At 45.3% G+C, this 21226-nt stretch overlaps 1 protein-coding gene across 3 annotated transcripts in view; it reads right to left on the reverse strand.

Moving 5' to 3' along the window:
• The window catches only part of Lsm14a (LSM14A mRNA processing body assembly factor), a 47065-nt gene that overhangs the window by 15241 nt on the left and 10598 nt on the right, over nucleotides 1-21226 (reverse strand). For 2 of the 3 annotated variants that reach the window (XM_020180374.2, XM_020180372.2), the window contains exons 2-4: nucleotides 8983-9146; nucleotides 7407-7536; nucleotides 524-646 (exon numbers count right to left, since the gene is read on the reverse strand). In XM_020180374.2, the coding sequence (XP_020035963.1) occupies nucleotides 524-646; nucleotides 7407-7536; nucleotides 8983-9146 (417 nt within the window). The remainder of the gene's footprint in view (nucleotides 1-523; nucleotides 647-7406; nucleotides 7537-8982; nucleotides 9147-21226) is intronic. The other variant, XM_074057607.1, reaches the window with a different exon arrangement.

The raw sequence follows: 21226 nt of genomic DNA on the forward strand, positions 1-21226 counted from the left end.
AGCCTGGGATGTGAGGAGTGCACTTCTCAGAAGCGCTCCTGATTCCGCTGTGCTACATCCAGTGGGATGCTAGGGTCAAGGCAGCATTCTAATCAACCGTTTCTCTCTTCCGACGCTTCCCACGTATCTAGAGCCTCCTGTCTTCAGTGGTGAGTCTGGGGCTGATCTGACATTCTTAAGTGCTATTCACAAGTTATAAGATTGCTTTACAAACAGTGTCAAATTCAGAAGCGCTGAATAGTTCCATGATCTACTTATAAAAAGTATGTGCAAATCACTCAATAATACATGGATTGCAACACAGTAAACGGGAAAAATTCTCAAGAACCAAGTATAAATTACACATTATTTACAAGCTGCAAAAGCTGTTACATTTACAGAAAGGCAAAGTCACTATAAAAATGTAGGGTGTATGTGGGGGGGGGGGAGGGCAGGGTGGAGAAATGACCCAAACAATGTATGCACATGTGAATAAATGAATAAAAAAAAATGTAGGATGAACAGTTGGAGGAAAACAGCTTACCTTGAGATAACTGTGTCTTTATAGATCTTGTGTCCTGTGTAAAGGCAGAACCAACCGCACTGTTTTGGGATAAGGTACCACTGTTTGATGTTTCTGTTCCAAAGGAGGTCAAGGAGCTTCCAGCTTGAAGAGATTTTTTTTAATAAAAATATTTTAAAATGCTTTACATCCTCAATTATATACTCCTAATATACACCCCTCCGGTGGCACTTGAAAGTCCAGTGTCCTTGAACAACAAGCAATTTTTAGAACACATGTAGGTGACAAGCAGGACACACATCAGATAGCAAAGCAACAGAAACAGAACAGTCTACACCACGTTCTGTTTAGTTGTTCTATCTGGGTAAATAGCCAAATTAGCAGGCACGAGCTCTTTTAGCATTTTAAACACAACAGACTCCACTTCAGTTCCTTCCCTTAAGACAGGACTGCATTCTGCCTAACAGCAGCCACACAAAAGTGTGTAGTATGAGGAAGAAACCCCCTTGCAAGGACCTGATCTCTGCTATACTTGGTCATGCTGGTCTTCCCCAGATGTCTGCAATATAAGGGAACGTCTGTTTTTTACATTTTGTGCTCTCGGCTTGCTGAATATTTCATCTGTGAAGGTTTTCTCCGTATTCCAATAGTCCCTATTCCCTAACCTCTAAACCAAGCTAAGATGGTAGACTGTCTTTTATAAATGTGGTCTCATTATTAGTGTTTAGGAATCTCTACGACTTCCAATATCCTCAAGAGAAGTTTTAGGTGACTTACCTTCATTTGCAGGGTGCTCCCTGCCTCACCTGCCCTCCCTCCCCCTCACCCGCCTGCCTGTCTCACATCACCTTCCTTCTTCTTACCAACTTGCCCACAGAGGCAGTTTGCAGTTCTGCTTCTCAAATACACAGAACTGTGATCCTGCCTCTTGCGGTCAGCTCACATCCAGGGTAGACAACTCCAGCTCAGCCATTACTAACCTCACTCTGCCTCCTCCCCTCTGAATTCTACTTGCTCACTCCCTCTTGAAAAGAGGCATCAGAATGTAGCTCAGCATCTCAGAGAGGGGAGCCTGCCTTGGATGTACACTCCCTTCAGGCTGTGCTCCAGCTAGCTCAGGAACTGACCCAACAGAACCTGCTGCAGTGTCCCTGGGGGAGCTGTGGTAAGCTAGGGAGCCGAAGCTGTGGCATCACCCCAGTGTTCTCCAGCAATGGCCGATCACTACTGCGATCAGCACAGCTCTTCTGATGGTATGTACTCTTGCCCCTATGCTGCCCTCTGGATCCGCAATCAAGGGCTACCTAATCTACATCTCTTCTCTGACTGCCTGCTTACACCACACACTCTATTCCTGCCCTAAGTCTGCTACTAATGAATGTCTATAATCTACATCAAATTCTTTTTTTCTGTTTTTTTGCCCAGGCAGGTCTGACACTGCAATCCTCTCACCTCCCCAGCAGCCTGTGTTGACACTACATCTGGCTTGTTTTGAGACAGGGTTTCCATAACTTTTGTGTGGGCTAGTCTTGAACTGTGACCCTCCTGCCTCAGTATCCTGAATGCTGGGATCACAGGCAAGAGCTACCACCCCCGGCTAGCACCATTTGTGGTAAGCCAGTATTTGAGCAGGCCTATCTCTTGTATATTCTATACTCTTTTCTCTTGTGTATTTGGGTATATGCCAGTAATTCACAGCTCTGATTACTGTAGCTTTGCAATAAGTCTTGAACTTGGGGGTGGGTGGCACAAAACTTTTCAAGATTGTCCTGGCTGCTCTAAGTTTTGAATTTCCAGGTAAATTTAGGAACCCACATATCAGTTTCTATTTTAAAAAGGCCTCCTGGAATTTTGACTAGAATTACAATGAATCTGTAAATCACATTAGAAAAATGAGATAGGTCAATTCTCCATTCATTGTGATCTTTACTCTCTTGGCCACTCTGGTTTTCACTGCAGCAGGATTTCTCAACTTCAGCATGTTACATTATGGGTCAGGTAACTCCTTGTTGTGGGGCAGACTTAGCACCATCCCCTCCTTGGAACAACCAAAAACATCACCATACATTTCACTGCTTTGTCCCTTGGGGTCCCTCAAGTGAGAACTAGCATTACAGACAGACGTTTTTAAGTATCTTCTGTTATATTATAAATTCCTGGGTATCTGATGTTTATTGGTGCCACTGTAAGCAGGGGGGTGTTATACATGTCAATGCCCAATATTCAGGCGAGCAAAGGTTTTAAGTGGTCATGTGGTTAAAAAAAAAAAACAAAAAAAGAATACATAAGCTTTGCCAGGCATAGGACCCCACCACAATCACTGTCCCAGTAGTGCAGAAATAGCCACAAGCAACACATAAATAACTGAGTACATATATTACAATTCTTAAACTTTATTTACAAAAACAGGAGGCTGGCTGGATGTGGCCTATGGGTAAGTTCTGTACACTTACCATATATCTATCCCCTGTATCATGCTTAATTTACACAGTCATTCCAATGGTATGACTGTTCCTTTGCATTCTATGAAGCCTTGATTTTTCTTGTCTTAGTAAACTGGCTAGTACCTCCAAGACAACACCAAATAGAATCGCAAGACATAGTTTTGCCTTTGCTTATTCCTGACCAGGGAGGAAAACTTTCATTACTTCACCCTTATTTATTACTTTGCTCATGACTGACAGGTTCCCTAGGTGTGGAAAAATGGATGTTAAATTTATAAAACACCTTTTTTGCTGTCTCCAGATGACTGCAGGTCCTCCTGCAGTCAATGTGGTAATCATTAATGACTAAATGCTGAAGCAGCTTGGCAGTCCTGGCTACACCTTGCCTGTCATCACACACTGCCCTACTCAGAGGATTTTCACGTCTATGTTCATGGCAGACAGTGCTCTGGGATTCCTTTTCTCACACTGGCGACGGTCTCCTCAGATTTGACATCGCAGTTATTGGGTAGTCATTGTTTTCCTCTTCCTCAAGTCTTTGAACAGGTTTAGGGTTCGTGGAAACAGTACACCTTCTCTACATGTATGGCAGAATTTATCAGTAAACCAAACAGTCCAGAATTTTCTTCTTCGAGACTACGTAACCCAGGCTGGACTGAAACTCTCCAGTGGCTCAGACCACATGGTTTGAAGCAAGAGCCTGAAACATGCGCTCTTGCCTCTGCCTCCCGGGCGGTGGGTTACAGGCATGGGCCACCATGCCCCGTTTTTTGTGATAGGTTTTAAACTTCAATTTCAACTTTATTGCTGGACAGAGTTGACCTCAAGATTTTGCTGGTATGCTGATTTTAAGAAGTTTGTATTCTTTCAAGGACTCTGTCACTGTCAATTTCATCTAAATTGTCAAACTTGTTGCATAAGGTCATTCTCCATAATATCCTTATTCTCCCCCCACCTTAAAAAAAAAAAGAGAGACTGGGTGTCACTGTGTTAAGCAATCCTGCCTCAGCCTCCCAAGTGCTGGAGTTGCAGGTGTGCGCCACCACACCTATTTTACCTTGACAGGTCTACTTTTTTGCTTAGATGAGCTATAATTACTGTGACCCTTTTCCCTCAGATACTTCAGGCACCATCTCCTCCAGACAGACATTCCCCACGTGGTTAATCACAACCCCATCACCTCACCTAAGCAAATCAGCAGCAGTGAATGGCTGGTCTGCTCCCAGTAGCCCCTAAAACGTTCTTTATGCTAGCTGTTCTCTGAGTTGTTTGTTATGCAGTGCTAGATGGAACCCAGGGCTTTGCACACACTATGCAAGTGCTCTATCCCTGAGCTGCACCCCCAGCCCATGCTGACTCTTTGCAAACCCACAATCCATTTGCACACTGCATTTGGATGGCGCTCTCAGTCCCCCAGTCTAAACAGTTCCGCCTTTGTGTTTGAGTAACACTGAATCCTTCAGAGTCGGGTGAGTGTTCTGCAGAACACCCCCTCTTCTCACCTCTGTGTTCAGTTCTTCATCGTGAGATTCAGTACCACCACCACAAAGGTGATGCACTCCTCCCTCTCCCCCAGTCATCGAGCCAGGAGACACAGTAATTTAACTATGGCAACACTGAATTTGACCACTGAACTAAGAGGGCAACTGCTTCACCTTTCTATTTCTACTTAGTAAGCAGCATGTTCTAACATGCTTTCCCAATGACTTCAGCCCTCACTATAAACAGGACACTAGAGTTTATGAACCGGTGGCTCCACAGACTGAGCTTCCCCATCCAAGTGTGTGGGTCTAGAAGTATCTCAGATGCCAGATTTTGGACGTTTCTACGTGCAATTCATATTTTAGGGATGGGCCCTAAGTCTACACATGAACTTCACTTATGGTTTCTATACCCTTATACAACTACCCTGAATGCACTTTTATATGCTATTTTAAATAATTTTGTGCATAAAACAAAGTTTGGATACATCAGATCAAGTATGAATTTCCACACGTGGCATCATGTTTGGGGGTCAAAAAGTTTCAGATTTCGATTTGGGCGTGGTGGCATATCTCTGTAATCCCAGCACTCTAAGGGTCGAGGCAAGAGGACTTCGAGTTTAAGGCAGCCTGGGATACAGAGCAAGCATCTGTCTGAAAGAGGAAGGGAGGGAGGGTAGAAAAGAAAATTTCAGATTTTGGAGGATTTCACATTAGGGAAGACAATGTGTACCCACCACTCCTACTTATTAGCAGGTTTTTTTTTTTTTTTTTTGTGGGGGTGCGGTGGGGTAGGAATCAGAAGAGCCTTTCTTGTCCTCATTTTTCAAGGGCCCTGGTTCCATTGAGAAATGGTTATTGAGAAACCAGGAACTAAGGTTATGTATGTCCCTTGCTACCTCTGCTTCTATGAACAGAGCCAGGAAACAACTTTTCTAAAAAGTGCCTTCACTCTGTCCCTTCAGTGCACATTCAGTACTGCAGGCTCCTCACCGTTCCTATCACCTGCACCCTCCACAGTAAGAACACTGCTCCCCAACACCAGTGTTACTCACTGCCCGTCCTCTAACACCCACACCATTGAAAACAGCTCAAGGATTAACACAAATGACATCACTGATCACAAAACTAAGTCAGCTTCCTCTAGGGTTCCATTTGTTCTTAAAAATACATGCTACTGAGAAAAATGTGAATTCATTCTCTTGTAGCTATTCAATCAGTTTGACATAGTCAGCACCAGTTGTTTCTGTTCGGGTTCGTTCACTTTTAGAGTTTGGTTTTTTCCTCATTCTTTTTTGTGAGTAAGTAAAACTTTTATAGTTGAGAGGTGTGGCTCAAGCAGTAGAGTGCCTGCCAGCCACATGCAAGGCCCTCAGTTCAAGCACCAGTACCACCAAGAAAAGAGTAAAACCTTCACATAACTGAAAAGTCACAACTATATAAAAATTCCTTCCTCTGTATGAAGGAATTAAGTAATTTTAACAAAACTTGTTAGGATACTAAAGAATTTCAAGATACATTTGAAACTGGATTTAGGAATGAATGAAACAAAAAGTAAACATAAATAATTATTTCAGTACACTTAAAACATTGAAGGCTAGAGCCTGAGATTTAAAGTTATTACTATTATTTTTGTGGTGCTGGGGATCAAACCTAGGGCCTCACACTTGCCAGGCGAGCACCTAGCACAGAGCTACATCCTTAGCTCTGAAGTTACTCTTTAATGTCAGTGAAGATTGTATTTAAGGGCTAAAGTGCATAGCTATATAATAACTCATCGGTTTACATCTAGCTTTTGTACTCAGTGGCCTTTGATCATAAGTAGGGCTCTGATTAGCCCAGACTTCAACATATTCTTAATACATTTTATGCTTCAAAAAACACTGCTATAGGCTGAACACGACAGTGTATGCTTGTAATTCCAGGTATTCAGGAGGATCACAGGAGAATTACAAGCTTGAGGCCAGCCTGGCCTCAAAAAATGACTGTAGAGACTGTTCCAATAAAACACCAAGCCCTCAAATACGCATGTGGGACTCTGTCCCCTCGGTGGGTGTTTAAAGGTTTAAAAGTATTTAATCATCCACACTCTACCTAATATAAGTCATATGCTTTGGGCTGCGTACAGTGGCTCACACCTGTAATCCAGCTACCCAGGAGGATCACGGTTTGAGGTCAGTTCAGGCAAAAAGTCATCAAGACCCCAATTCAATCAATAAAGCTGGGTGTGGTGGTGGCTGTCCTCCTAGCTACTTGGAATGCTTAAGTAGGAGGAGCAGTCTAGGCGAAAAACTGGGCAACTAAACAAACAAAACAAAAAAAAAAACCTGCCAAGCAACAACAAAGACAATGTTATTACCAGTCTCTAATGACACTATTTCTAATCTTTTGGTTGAAAGAATGTTTTTTGATGTTGTCTTTTTAAACTCAGGGCCTCACATTTGCTAGGCAGGTGCTCTACCGCTTCAGCCACTCAACCAGCCCATGGTGTGGTTTTGATACAGGCTTTTGCTATGTAGCCCAGGGTAGCTTCACACCTGCGCCCTCCTGCCTTAGTCTCACACCTGTAACCCTAGCTACTTGGGAAGCTGAGATCAAGAAGATCACAGTTTGGAGCCAGCCCTGGACAGATAGTTCACAAGACTCCATCTCCAAAATAACCAGGATAAAATGGAGTGGAGGCGTGCCTCAAATGTCAGAGCACTTGACTAGCAAGCATGAATCAGGGTTCAAACCCCAGTTCCACTTAAAAAAAAAAAAAAAAAAAGGCGGGGGGACATATATAAAAATTTAAAATATCTAGTTTTGTAATACACAGCTATTACTGAAGCTGATGTCTGTGATATCACCAAGGATGTTAAATAAAAACTTTAAGAAACTTAAGAAAGCTACAAAAGGAACATGGAACATTCCCGACAGTTTGCGACACTTTTCTGTACGTCTGTGGTAAAGACAGTAGTAAGAAAAGGCTCCACGTACCAACACCAACTGCACCAAACTGCTGCCCAACTAACGTGCTGGGGCTGAACTGGCTGTATGTCGGCATCCTGCCAAAGGGGCCATAGGATCCCACGGACTGGAATGAAGATGATGACGACCCTAGTGAAGACTGAAAGAAAACCGGGGCTATTTTTGTAAGCTGTAAGAAGCATGTATCACAGAAAGAAATTAAGATATCTTATATATTTTATGCTCTGGAAAAAAAACCCGGAAATATATGTTATAAACTTTCTTGCTTTCTCTTTTCACTTCAATTTTATAAAATTTTAATATATATGTTACACACACACTTTTTTTTTTTTTTTGAGACAGTCTCACTAGCCCAGATTGGCCTCAAACTCATGATGCCCACAGCCCCCCCACCCCCTAACCTCTTACATGCTGGGATTACAAGTGTGCACCACCACACTTGGCTTATATTTTCTTTAGAAGAGCTGACTAGGTAAGTATTTTCCTTTAATGGCTGGAAGTAAGAAAAACCTTACAAACATACGTATCTCAAGAGTTTAGATTAAGGGGAGTAGCTCAAGTAGTAGAGGGCTTGCCTATCATGCTTGAGGCCGGGAGCCCAATTCCCGCCCCCTCAAAATGATTAAAAGAATCTATTTTGAGGACAACTAAGAAACATTTGCTGCATAAAAAAGTGAAAATGGTGATTTAAAACACCCAGAACACTGCTAAAAACCAACAAGCACATTTCTGTGCAAATGACAAAGACTTATGACAGGAAGGAGGCTAAGAAGAATGTGAATGTGGGAAGGAACCGTGGGAGAGTCACAGCTTCGAATTTGCTATGCTCGAATCAAAGCTTTCGGACGTGACGCTGCTTCTTCCGTCACAGCTACACTTCAGACAGCTTTATATGCATCCAAGGAATATAGAAACGATAATGGCTGTCCTCTTTAATTCGTAGTAACTGTTTATCAACATCAGGTGCTTCTAGTTTTAATAAAATACGTTAATTTCTAATTCTTTCTTTCTTTTACTTAGGGTTATTTTTAATTTAGGAATTTAAGAACTTATCTGTTAAGATCCTTTCATGTCTGTGCCATCTTATTATATGTCAGGTCCCGTCATACATATATCCTGTGATTTACGCCCAGCCCTAGTGATTTTACCCAAGAGTAGCTATTATCGCCCTAATTTGTAATAGGAACCATTATCTGAATGTATGCTTGCATGGTTCCTAGATTCTGTAGCCACATGGCCTTGGTCTCCATCTCAATTTCTTCCCGTGTACAGGTGACAAAAGTGACTGTGCCACACTCGAAGGATATTGTGAGGAGTCATTCACAAGTACAGTGTTGTATTTTGAGTAGCGCTCCTCATACAGTTAGCGCTCAATAAGTGTTACCACGCTAACATTATTCTGGTGCTGAACATACAACCTCATGTAGTCCAATTCAGGATCCTAAGAGAAAACCCTAGGTCAGAACATCACGCAGGGAACGTCAGGCATCCCAGGAAACGTGCACAAACTGTTCAGGAAGAGGCAAGGCCAACCCGAGCCACGTGGGCAGCGGGCTTGCTCCCGGGCAGGGTGACCAGCAGTTACCTGCACGATGGCGGGGTCCTGCGGCAGGGAGCACTGCGGTTTCGGCGGCTCACAGACAGTGAGGTCTTTAATGTCACTGCCACGGAATATGATGTACTCGAACACTTCATCCCGAGGTGGGATCGGGCGGTCTGTTGGTCTGTCCTCTGTACCAAACGACCGAACTGGTGAGAAAGCAGAAACCATGCGTGAGATGCAGGCCTAGTAGTCACCGTGTTCAAGTAGGACTAAGCACCCTGCTCCAAGAAGCAGGCAGCAGCTCTACAGTGCCACCTGTGGACGCGCTCATTCATCTCCAGCCAAACCATTCCCGAAGAGCGGGCTGTGCTCACCATCCAACGTGCCTGACCTGCACAACGATCAGTTATCACGAGGCTGTGTGCCTCCTAAAACTGTACGTATGCTCTTGGTGAGGTACTGAAATGTCCTTTCTTGCATTGCTGACTTATTTTTAATGTCTTCATTCAGCAAAATAAAAATTTCACAACCAGGCTGGGGTTGTAGCTGAAGTGGTAGAATGCCTGCCTAGCAAGACCCTCAGTTCAAATCCCAGACCCTATTCCCACCCCGCCACACACACACATACACACAAAGGTGGCAACCTATGTCATACTTTTTGGGTGGGGAGGAGTGACAACATTTTTCCCAGTCCACAAATCCAAAATTTGAGGGTTTTTCATTGATTCTGGGGTTTGAACTCAGGGCCTACAGCTTGAGCTACTCCACCAACCCTCTTTTTTGTTGGTTTTTTTGAGATAGGGCCTTGAGAACTATTTGCCCGGGCTGGTTTTGAACAGTGATCCTCCTGATCTCTGCCTCCCGAGTAGCTAGGATTACAGGTGTGAGCCACTGGCCCTAGAGTTTGAGTTTTGAGACAAAAGAGAAGACAGCAACGGTAACCTATATCTTGGTGACTAAGTCCTTTCAGAGCTGAGCAGAGCAGAGCCACTGTCAGTTCTTCAGACCACCAGGCAGCCTGAAACACCCTCATTACCTAAAAGAGCTACCACATAACTAAATCTCACTGTTACCCTGGAAGACAGGTCACTCAAACTGTCATCTGCCTTTGTCAGTGGAAGCTGGCTCCAAATGAAGATTGCCACTGAAGTTAGAATTCTGTGGCAGGGCTCGGAAATCTGCGTTTTAAACCAGTTCCCCGAGTCTCATCTACCGAAGTTTCAGATTCCCTGTCTTAGAAGACTTCTGCAAATGCCCGCATCATGGAATAAGACTGAACTGTACACACTACGAACTTGGTGAAACAAGTGCTAACGATGGAGGCTGGCTTGGGTCAGATGCAGAGTTTTCAAAAGAACGCAATTCTTTTTTTTTTTGGTGGCACTGAGGTTTGAACTCAAGGCCTCACCCACTCTACCATTTGAGGCACTCTGCCAGCCCTTTTTTGTGAAGGTTTTTTTCAAGATAGGGTCTCCTGAACTATTTGCCCGGGCTGGCTTCGAACCTTGATTCTCCTGATCTCTGCCTCCTAAGTAGCCAGGATTACAGGTGTGAGTGACTGGCACTGGCGCCTGGCTCAGAAGAATGTAATTGTTAAGCACTGTAAAGAAGAAAGTAGAAGAGTGTGCTCAGGGTCCACACATGCCTGGAAGGCAGCTGTAGGCAAGGGAAGGTCCTGAGGGAAGGAGAGGCATGGCAAGCATAGGAAGGGTGGAATCCCCGTGCTCCTCTGCACAACACAGACAGCATTTCAACATACAAACCCTAAGTGAAGGCTCTGTGTTGGTACTTTCAGAAGTGAAATTGAACCCCTCACCCCTGTGCTTCCTAACATTACTATTTCCACTTGCAACTACAGCAAAACAACCCAGCAAGCCATGGAGGGAAAGTGTTTGGTGGCTGCGTGCCCCGGGGTTCCTCTCGGCTCCTTTTGGCTGCACACTTGGCCTTGTAAGAGCTTACTGCATGATTCCCCTCATGCTGATTCAGTTTCCTCACCTCCAGCAGCAGCCTCAGCTCCTCCATCAGGCTGCTTTCTCCTTTGCAGTTTTAGGAAAGTGCTGAACTGATTGGAATTCATACTTTGGGACTTTAGTGTGCTCTTTAAGAGGCAGCATTCTCAAGGCTTTCAGTGCTCAAATTATAAAGCTGTACAAATTTTAAACGTCCTGCCCTCTAATCTTCCTTTATCATAAAACCGTACTCTTCTTGTGACACAGAGGCTCGAACTCAGGGCCTCACGCTTGCTAGGCAGGCGCTCGACCACTTAAGCCACTCCACCAGCCCCAAATCCTTATTGTTCATGCAGGAAGGTCAACATCCTGTTATGCCCTAATGATACTCTGAAGTCAGAATGGGGCTGGGAAGAAAAACAACCCGATTCTGTGATATTCTGGGCTACAGTGAATTAATGAAAACCCAACAATCTAGCAGGTTTTAGTAGTTCAGTGACACTTTTACTGTCACAGCACAGCAGCTGCTGCACCCTCAGGGAACTCACAGTGTAGCAAAGGTACTAAGCATGACACAGGAAAGAAAACCCACAGGTACATTATAGTTTGCTAGGGCTGCCAAAACTTCAAGTCTTCACTTAGGTCACAAAGAAACTCGTACAAAAATGTCTGTAGCGCATCATTCATACTAGCCAAACAGTGGAAACAACACAAATGCCCAGCAACTCATGCGTGGACAGACTGTGATGCACCAACATCACACACCACACACTGCACTGCACATGGAGGAATGAAATGCTGGCATGTCACAGCTGCAGAACGTACCACAGCATTACGCTGAGTGAAAGGAGGAGGCCAAAGCCACACGTGAGGACTCCTGTTACATGACGTACCCAGAATAGGAAAAGCCAGGACACAGAAAGTGTATTAGTGGCTACTGGGAATGGAGTGGAGGCAGGGGACTGACTCCGCCACCTGTCACTGACTTCATCATTTTCATCATCTAGTGCTATGCTTTCTGAATTGTAACTCATGAACATGCAAATGCAGCCGGGTGCTATGGCTCATGCCTGTAATTCCAGCTACTCAGGAGGCAGAGATCAGGAGGATTGTGGTTCAAAGCCAGCTGGGGCAAATAGCTGGTGAGACACTCTGTTGAAAAAGCCCAACACAAAAAAGGACTGGTGGAGTGGCTCAAGGTGAAGGCCCTGAGTTCAAGTCCGAGTACTGCACCAAACAAACAAAAACAAACCTATGCCAACACACGAAATGGTAATAGGAGTTGGGTGAAGGGTGAGAGCAGGGGTGGCTGTCCTCTAGATTTGTCCTATTGCTAGGATGCTTTAATGAGTGCTGTACCTCTGCTTCCCCCCCAAATTATATGTTTAATAAAAGAGAATGGAAAATATTTTTCTGTTAGTTTAAATCAGATAGGGTCAAGTTATCTGGCAGAGGTCTCTAGATCAAGGCAAGTTCACACATCACCGTAATGGCAAACCCAGCCGCTCGTGTACACGAGCAGTGCATGACATTTCTGATATAACGCCTCTATTATAAAATACCCAAAGTTTCCAAGCTCAAATATGATAAGCATTATGCACTTGAAATACTAAGTTAGGCTAGACTCTCAAGATGATGTCTGTCACTGAGCTTTCCCAAAGCCTTACCTTTCTGATGTGCTAACATTGTAACGTAGGTTTTACTACAGACTGGCATGGAGAAGAAACAAGTTCTCTCAGTACCAAATGTGAGGCCAACACAGGCCAGGCTGGATTATCCAGGAGGGGCCAATGAAGCTAAGAAACCACAGCCAAGTGAGTTCAGGATGGAACCTAGGATGGGACTGCTGACCAGGTGAAAGCTGAAAGTCCTCAGCCACTATCCACTGAGGACCTGCTCCACACCTACCTCACCTCCAGTCCAGCTCATTTTTCTCACCCCCACACTTAAACTCCCCAAATGACAACGTGAGATACTGCTGGCACTCCTTAAGGCTCTGCAGGGAAAGAGAGTGGCAGGACGCGCGGGTGTCGGATCTGCAGAGTTTAGTTGAGGGAACCGGCCCGTGGATGTGGTGTCTCTCCCTCCCAGGTGGGTCACAGAAAACGTGAGCCTCCCCTCTTCAAAGTTCCCTGAGCTACCTGTCCAGCAGCAGTTTGGATGCACAGGAAGCCCCTGCGCACTCCAGAAAGGACGAGTGCTGCAGAGAGCCCCACAAAGGAAGGGCACGCAGACTGAGCCGGCTTCTTCCACTGTTACGTTAGGCCACACCCTTTTGGTCCAACCCCACTTCCACACAGGTTTGTGTGCCCATCACACCCGGGCAATGAAGTCTCCAGAAGAACCAGAGAGCACAGGGTTCAGAGAGCTGGAGGCCGCTGGAGGGTGGGCACCGGGAGAGGGCAGGGAAGGCCAGGCCGCTTACCCCCTGCCTCATGCGCCTGTCACCCGATTCCTTTGTGCTTTCATTCATTATAAGCCAGTGAACGTGATTCCCTGAGCTCTGAGTCACAGGGTTCATCAAACCCAAGGAGGGGGCACCGGGGACCCTGGTCCATCAGCATGGGTAAACCTGGGCTGTGTGACTAGCACCTGAAGTAGGGAGGGGACACTCTAGGGACTGAGCCCAAAAGCTGTGGGACGCTACCTCCAGGTGAATAGTATCAGAATTAATTTCAGCAACACCGTGCTCATCTGCTGGTACAGTTGCCTACTTGTTGGTGAAGAGCAATCACCAAGTTGTTAGGGTCTCAGAAGGCTTCTGTGTTGACCGTTTCAGGAGCACAGGAAAAAAAGGTGATTTGCTTTTCTGATGAGTCAGGTATATCTGCAATCTTCAGAGTGGGCTGGTAGAATCCCTACTTGCCCACAGGAGGCCAGTCTTTGTTCTGTTAGGCCTTCAACTGATTAGAAGAGGCCCACCCACATTATGACAATCTACCCATTTAAATGTTAATCTTACCTCCCCCAAAAATACTCTTCACAGAAGCAAGCAGAATGTGTGACTCAGTGTGTAGGCACTACACCCCACAGACACACAGTATTAACCATGACATGATTCTACCCAGCATGGGTTCCTCTGAAAAACTGTGTTCTATGTATACCTCCCCTACTAGAATTTAAAGATGCTCAGGAAAAAGATCTGTACCCACATCATCCTCATGACTCATGCAGATCTCCATGTCTACAGAAGGCTGGCATGTGAATGTATCTTGACTAGACCCCAGTGGGGAAGGGTGCTAAGTAAAAAGAGTTCAGAAGCACTGAGAAGTGGTTATAGCACAGGGACTGGACTGAATTACCCAATAAGCCTTCTCAGGAGGAAATGGGAGAACAAGGTAAAAATAACAACTGGACAACACAAGGAAGGGAAAAGAAAACCCAGCATCTTTACAGAACTGCATACGTGGGCTGCAGTAGAGCCCAAGCAGTAGAGCGCCTGCTTTGCAAGCATGAAGCCCCCAGTTCAAGTCTCAGTCCCAGCAAACCCACAAAACAACAAAGAACACCTGCATATGTGCAAAAGCATGGTACCGAGAAAAAGGCTCTGCTGGGCATCTTCTTTCTGGCGTTTCCAGGTAAGCTCAGCTCTTGTCCTATATCCACGATGCACACTGGCTCTTACTGTGACAATCGGAGTCACAGCACATCTGGAATGAGCTTTAATACAGGCTCTTAGTGCAAAGCTTTAGTACAAGGTTTAATTACTTTACAGCAAGAGAGCACCATCTCTCCAAATGCTGACCCTTTTCGCAGGCCTGAAGCAGGACCGTAGGAGCGGTTCTGACTTCTTTCTCCCAGAGGAGGAGCTTTAGACAGTGTGGGTCGCTAGGCAGCTCTCTGAACCACACGGCAGCCTGGTCCATAAACCCACTTCCCCTCTTGCTTTCAAGTTACAGCCTTGATCAGCCAAGGGGGTCTCTCACTTGCAACTTCCCCAGCTTCCTCTGTGCAAGGTTCTTCACCTTGGATCGACACTAATACAGGGCGGGCATGTCGTCCAGAATGCTGGGGACCAGAAGGGCTTTGGATCTGGAAATATGCTATGTTGGGGCTGGGATCTGACTCTAAACATAATTCATTTGTGTTTCATGCACACCTTATGCACACAGCATGAAAGTCACTTTATACAATGAGGCTAGTATGCCTGGCTTTTCAATGTGACCTGTCACACGAGTTTGGGTATGGCATTTTCTCCTTGTGGAGTCAGATCACCACTCAGAAAGCTCTGGACTTTTGAGATTATGGACGTCCAACCTGTATCCACAGATTTACTCAGATTCTTCCTTCACTGTGATGATTTCAGACAGTTTCAGGGGATACTGACAGTGAGGATAAGAATTTAGGGAGCATGTTACACAGAGAGAAATGTAAAACCCAAAAGCAATGTGAAGTTTTAAGTGGCAATAAAGTAACTGTAAACAGTAACAACGGCCCCAGTATGTTTATGACAAGGCAAACACATTCCTAAGAATGTCTTTGAAACTGTAGGTAAGCGAGATCCCAAGACATTTCTATAAAGCAAGGTCAGCCAAATAAAACTGATCTAAACTCACTGCTCACCCAAAAGATAAAAAGTCCTTAAGATGGCTTCAGCTGTTAAACATTTAGCAAGCTGCTCAACCGTGCATTTTCTAACCTAGTAGCATTTCACAGAGTTCCAGTTGACTAACAGTCAACTTACTATGCACAGGGGACACAGCGGGGGAGATGCTGCCACCCTGCTGTCCTTCCAGCTGCCCCCAGGACACTGTCAGCAGCAACTTCCTGAAGCTGGACTGGGTAGGTCCCATCACTGCCTAAAAGCTTGCAATGGCTCCCTGCAGTCCACAAGAAAACATGTTAATCTGTCAAATGAGGCAAAGGTGAATTGAGCAGTGGACGCCGAGTGGGGAGTAGCGGGCTGAGTGGCCATGTGCCAGCTTCTTCTTGGCACCGGAGCCTTCCACAGCTGTCAGCCCTTTCCTTTGTGACTTCTCAATCTGTGACTTCATGGAAGGGGAGGGTGGAGCATTCCAGTTCAAGGGAACCAGGTGGAAAGACCCCAAATTGGAAGGAACTCGATTAAGTGTCTAACAAATGACAGCTCACAGGTCCCACCTCAAACAGCTGGCACATGTGTTGTAGGCCAGGACCAGACACTCTTCACAGATACCCTATTGGGATGCAGCCTCAATGCCACATCTCCAGACCCTGGTTTGCACTGCTCTGTGGTTTCCTAGTACCTACCATGGTGGCTAGCACGCAGTCACAGTAGATCCGGAATGATTCTCGAGTGACAGTTTGACTGTTTATTAAACAGCAGGTACAGAAAAGAGGGCCTAGGGAAGCCTGTACCTGTCTGGAGCTCGGGGTGAGCATTAGAGTCTGTCAGGTGAGGACATTCTAGGCAGAAGTGCCACATGTGGTCCCCAAAGCTTCAGGGTAAGTAGGAGGAAAGACCCCCTGTTAAATTTGGGTTTTACCCAGAAAGAATAAATATAAAGTCATTAAATATTCTTTTTCTTTCTTTTCTTTTTTGGGGGTTTTGAACTCAGGCCCTTGAGCTTGCTGGGGAGGCACTTGACTACTTGAGGCACATCCCTAGCTTTTCTCTCTCTCAACTCATGATCTTCTTCTTTCTGCTTCCCAAGTGCTGAGATTACAGGCGTGAGCTACATTGCCAGGCTTAACAAAGTCATTCTTATTTATCAAGGAGGCTGTTACTAGAGCAAGCCATAATGATTTCCTATGGATAGTGACAGCAGAGAAAGGAGACAGGCATGAGGACAAATCGGAACTGGGTTTGAATAGGTGGTTATTACTCACACAAAGAATGAGAAAAATGAGGCCCAGAACTGCAAAAAATAAACAAATAAACAAACAGAAAAATGAGGATGAAAGAAAACTGTAGGAAGAGTAGAGAAGAGCTGAGATTTGGAGCCGAAGATGCACTGTGTACTTGTGGAATGAAAAGGGGAAAGGGTCAGTGGAGTGCCAGGCAGAAGGGATGGTGGCATAAGAGAAAAGCTGTAAAATGTGGCACTGAAGACAAGGTAAGAATTCCAGTTTCCCCAAGAACTGAAAAGCTCAAAATGCTTGAAGACAGTGCAATGATTCTGTGCTTTGAAAACATTACTTATGCTGACATGTGATCTATGCTGGAAAAACAGGACCATGGAGTGCCAGGTAAGAAGTGACAGAGGCCTGGGTTAGGGTGGTTATGGTGGAGGTGAGCAAAAGTAGCAGGAGGAGTAGAAAGTATTTAAGAGGTGATAAGGAAAGGACTGACTGGATATGGGGTGTGACAGTTCGAATGTGATATGCCTCCAGACTCTTGCACTGGGGGCTTGGCTGGCAGCTGATGGGCTTCTGGAAAGGGACTGGATCCCGAGGGCCCTCACCTAACCAGTGGGTCAGTCACACCCTTGATGGGTTCATAGGATGACAGCATTATTGGGAGGTGGTGGGAACAGGAGGTGGGGCCTCACTGGAGGAAGCAGGTCACCGGGGGCATGGTGCCCTGGAACGATGTATCCTGTCCTGAGCCTTCTCCACCGTCTGCTACCTAGCTGCCCATGAGGTGAGTCAGAGGGCTCGTCCGTCACATGCTCCTTTCCCTGATATCTACCTTGCCTCAGCCCCAAGCAATGGAGTCAGCCAACCCTGCACTGGAATCTCTGAAACCATAAGCCCAAAGGAATCCTTACTCCTTACAGTGTTGCTCTCTGGTACTTGTCATGGTGTGAAGTCTGATGGAAAGGGGAAAACTTCTGGGGCCTTGTTTTAGATGTTCATAGTTAATTCAAAGGGGGGAGGCCAGCTCTTCTCCTTAGAAAACCTACAAGTTCACAGCCAGGCACTGTGCCCTAACTTCACTCATTTATGCTTTCCCTGAGTGAGGAAGACAAAAGATAGCTACAGAATCCAGATTTGGAGAGTGTCTTCTATGGAACAAGGAACTTAAGAGTGCCATAAAACACACACGTTAATAAATCATGACAATTAGGAAATTTAACTGTGCTTTTTGACTAATTGATTAGTAAAATGAATTAACTCAAGCCCTCAACACAGAGTACAATGGGGTCAGTCACACTGTACTGGGAAATTTGACTATGACCCAAGTCATCATAAAAGAGCACTGATCAGCAGCTACAAACGACCATCTAGACTAATGCATGAATCTCAGTAGATTAGATAGAAGAAAGTAAAAGGGCCACGTGAGCTCTCAGAAGACCGAAAGGAGACCAAGATTAACAATGGGAACACAGAGCACCCACACAAACCAAGTCAGTACAGAAATAGGAAGAAGCTTTAATAAAATCTATTCCATGATAAACAAAACAGGAACAAGCTGTGAATGAAAGAAAAGTGATCAGACACAAAACAACTTAGGTGTTCTTCCATAAGCACTGGGTAAGATCTAGAAGCCAGCACAAGAAACTGGGGTGGGGATGACAGAGTGGAAAGGGCGATGCGTTTCCCACTGTGCATGCAGCGATTCCCTACTGAAACATACATACTTTAAAGGCGCACAACCTCCCACAAGGCTTCCTCAAAACTTAACAGAAGTATCAAGTAGAAGGAACACCAACAAATGCCAAGTCCTATAGGACAGAAAGTTTAAAAGCTAGAAGGGAAAACAAACAAAGAAAACCAACATGGAAGCTAAATGTTTAAAACAGAGCACCTGGCCGGGTGCCAGGACAATCAAGGCTCGAAGCCAGGCGGGGCAAATAGTTCCGAGACCTCATCTTGAAAATATCCAATGTGAAAAACAGCTGGCAGAGTGGCTCAAGTGGGAGCGTGCCTGACTAGTAAGCATGAGGACCTGAGTTCAAACCCCAGTTCAAACAAAAAAAACCCAAGTATTTGTCAATGCAAGTCCTGCAATGATCAAAAAACAAGAAGTTTTCCTGGCTAAAAAAAAGGCAGTGCAATACATGAACCCTGGAAGAAACAAGCCCTCCAAGAGTTCAAATGGGGGCTGGAGGCATGGATCAAGCGGTAGACCATGTGCCCAGCAAGTGTGGAGCCCTGAGTTCAAACCTCAACACTGCCAAAAAAACTGGGATGTTGTTGGAAAGCCAGTAATAAAATCTTTATACAGAAGAGAGGATCAGCCCGGAGTGTCCAGCACACATGCATTTACAGTGCACCGTGGATAATGTCCCCATAAGGTAAAACACTGCACTGCACACTTACCAGCAGACTTGTCCTTCAGATAACAAGCCACAGAAAAAACTTCAGCCAAACAAATTCAAACTTGATTAAGCTGGAAGAAAAGAACCTAAAAGTTTACCTCAATCAATACTGCTAATAAACTGCTCAAGAGATTATCAAAATACGTATAATGTAACAACGTGTGGTACGCTTTCAAATTACACAGATCTGAAAAATGGAGCATGGGAGAAAGGTAAATCAGTTTTTTGGCGATACTGGGGTTGGTGCCCAGGGACTCACACTTCCTAGGCAGGTGCTCTACCACTTGAGCCACATCCCCAGCTTTTTTAGCTTTAGTTATTTTTCAGATGGGGTCTCACTTTTCTTGGTATGGGTTAGAGCATGGGCTAGCTTTTTGCCAGGTCTCAAACAGCAATTCTTCCTATCTTCACCTCCCAAGTAGCTGGGATTATAGATGTAAGTCACCATATCTGGCCCTAAAGTTTTTAATTTAGTTATAGAAAAGGCAGTTTTTAGCCATCTGTGCCACAGAAAACTAATGAAATTTATGAAGTCTCTCTCTGAATGTTTGTACATATAATACAACTCATTTATGACTTCATGAGATCAAGGACTCCCTGAACTCCATGTTAAGGGCCCATCAGAGTTACGAGGTTCAACCTGACATTGATAACTGTAAAATCTAAGTTCACCCTTATGAGCACATTATCTCAAGACCCCCTGTGGACACCTGACACTACAGATAGCACAAGATCCTATTCACACGATGTTTTCCCACGTACACACTGATGATAAAGTTTAATTAACAAGCTAGCCACAGTAAGAGATGAGCAACAGCAGTAAAGCACTTAGCACTACAGTGCACTAACAGTCACGTGAATGTGGTCTCTCCTAGTCGTCTGTGCTGCACTTACCCTTCCTGTGATGGCATGATGTGACAGGCTACATGATGGACAGGCATTGTGACATAGCTTCAGGCTACCATCTAAGGGTTATTTGAACAAGCACAGCAACACCGGGGCCCTGTGATAGTGGGTCTGAGATGGCTACTAGGCGACTCAAAGGTGAGGTCATTCACACCCTGGGTGGACAGGGTAGAACCAGGATTTCATCACAGTGCTCAGAATGGCACGCAGCTTAAAGTTAAGGGCTGCTGATTTCTGCAACTTTTTATTGAGTATTTTCAATCACTGCTGCAAGGCAACTTAGACCTTGAAAACTGAAACTGCACATAAGAGAGAACTACTGTACAGTTGTTTGAAATCTGCTTCGGAAAATTTCATGTTTAGCTGGTGAAGGTGTCTCCCACCTGTAATTCCAGCTACTTACGAGGCAGAGATCAGGAGGATCTCAGTTCGAAGTCAGCCCAGGCAACTAGTTCGAGACCCTATCTCAAAAAACCCTTCACAGAAAAAGGGCTGGCGGAGTGTCTGGAGCGGTAGAGCACTGGCCGCCAGTATGTACACACTCATTACAGTTTATCAGTGCGTGCTTCCTCTGCTCTCAACCATGTCTAGTTTCTCCAGAACCTCTCTTTACCCTTCCCACACAATATGAGGGTATCCGGCCGGCTGTGAAAACAAACACTGAGCTAATCTTCCAGCGGGGGTTTGCCTCCACCTTCACCCTCTTTTACCTCACAGTCCTCTAGCTCCCTTGTCTGGGACACAGTCCCTGAGCCTTTCAGGAGCTGAGGTGAAAGGCAGGCCACTTCTTGGCTTCACCTACTGTGGGTTAGAACGAAAGAGACGGGAGGACAGCTCAACACCAGGACCAGGACAAGAGTTTACTGAGAAGTGACCCTGCGGACAGGGACCCCATCCACTTACAGACTGGGAGTAGATAAGGGAAGTGGTGGAGAAGTCCCAGGAAGGTCACTAGGTGGGAAAGTCCTCAGTGTCCCTTCTGACCCTCCCAAGAAGATGGCCGTGGAGCGGGTCATTTCTTCTAGGCTGGGTAGGGTTTCTAGTAAATGGCTAAAGGTGGAGCCTATTTTCTTTAGGGCCGGGTGAGAGAGCTCAGTACTAGCGTGGCTGCCTTGTCACCCTAACGCTGCCCATGCAGGCTGCTGCTCTCTCAATTCTGTTAACAAGTCATTTAAACTCATTTATTTGTCCTTCGGCTTCCAAAATTTTGACATTATCTTTTTTCCAAATCTACTTGGTCTCTGA

The sequence above is a fragment of the Castor canadensis genome, chromosome 16 (genome assembly GCF_047511655.1).
Source record: "Castor canadensis chromosome 16, mCasCan1.hap1v2, whole genome shotgun sequence".
NCBI classification, from domain to species: domain Eukaryota; kingdom Metazoa; phylum Chordata; class Mammalia; order Rodentia; family Castoridae; genus Castor; species Castor canadensis.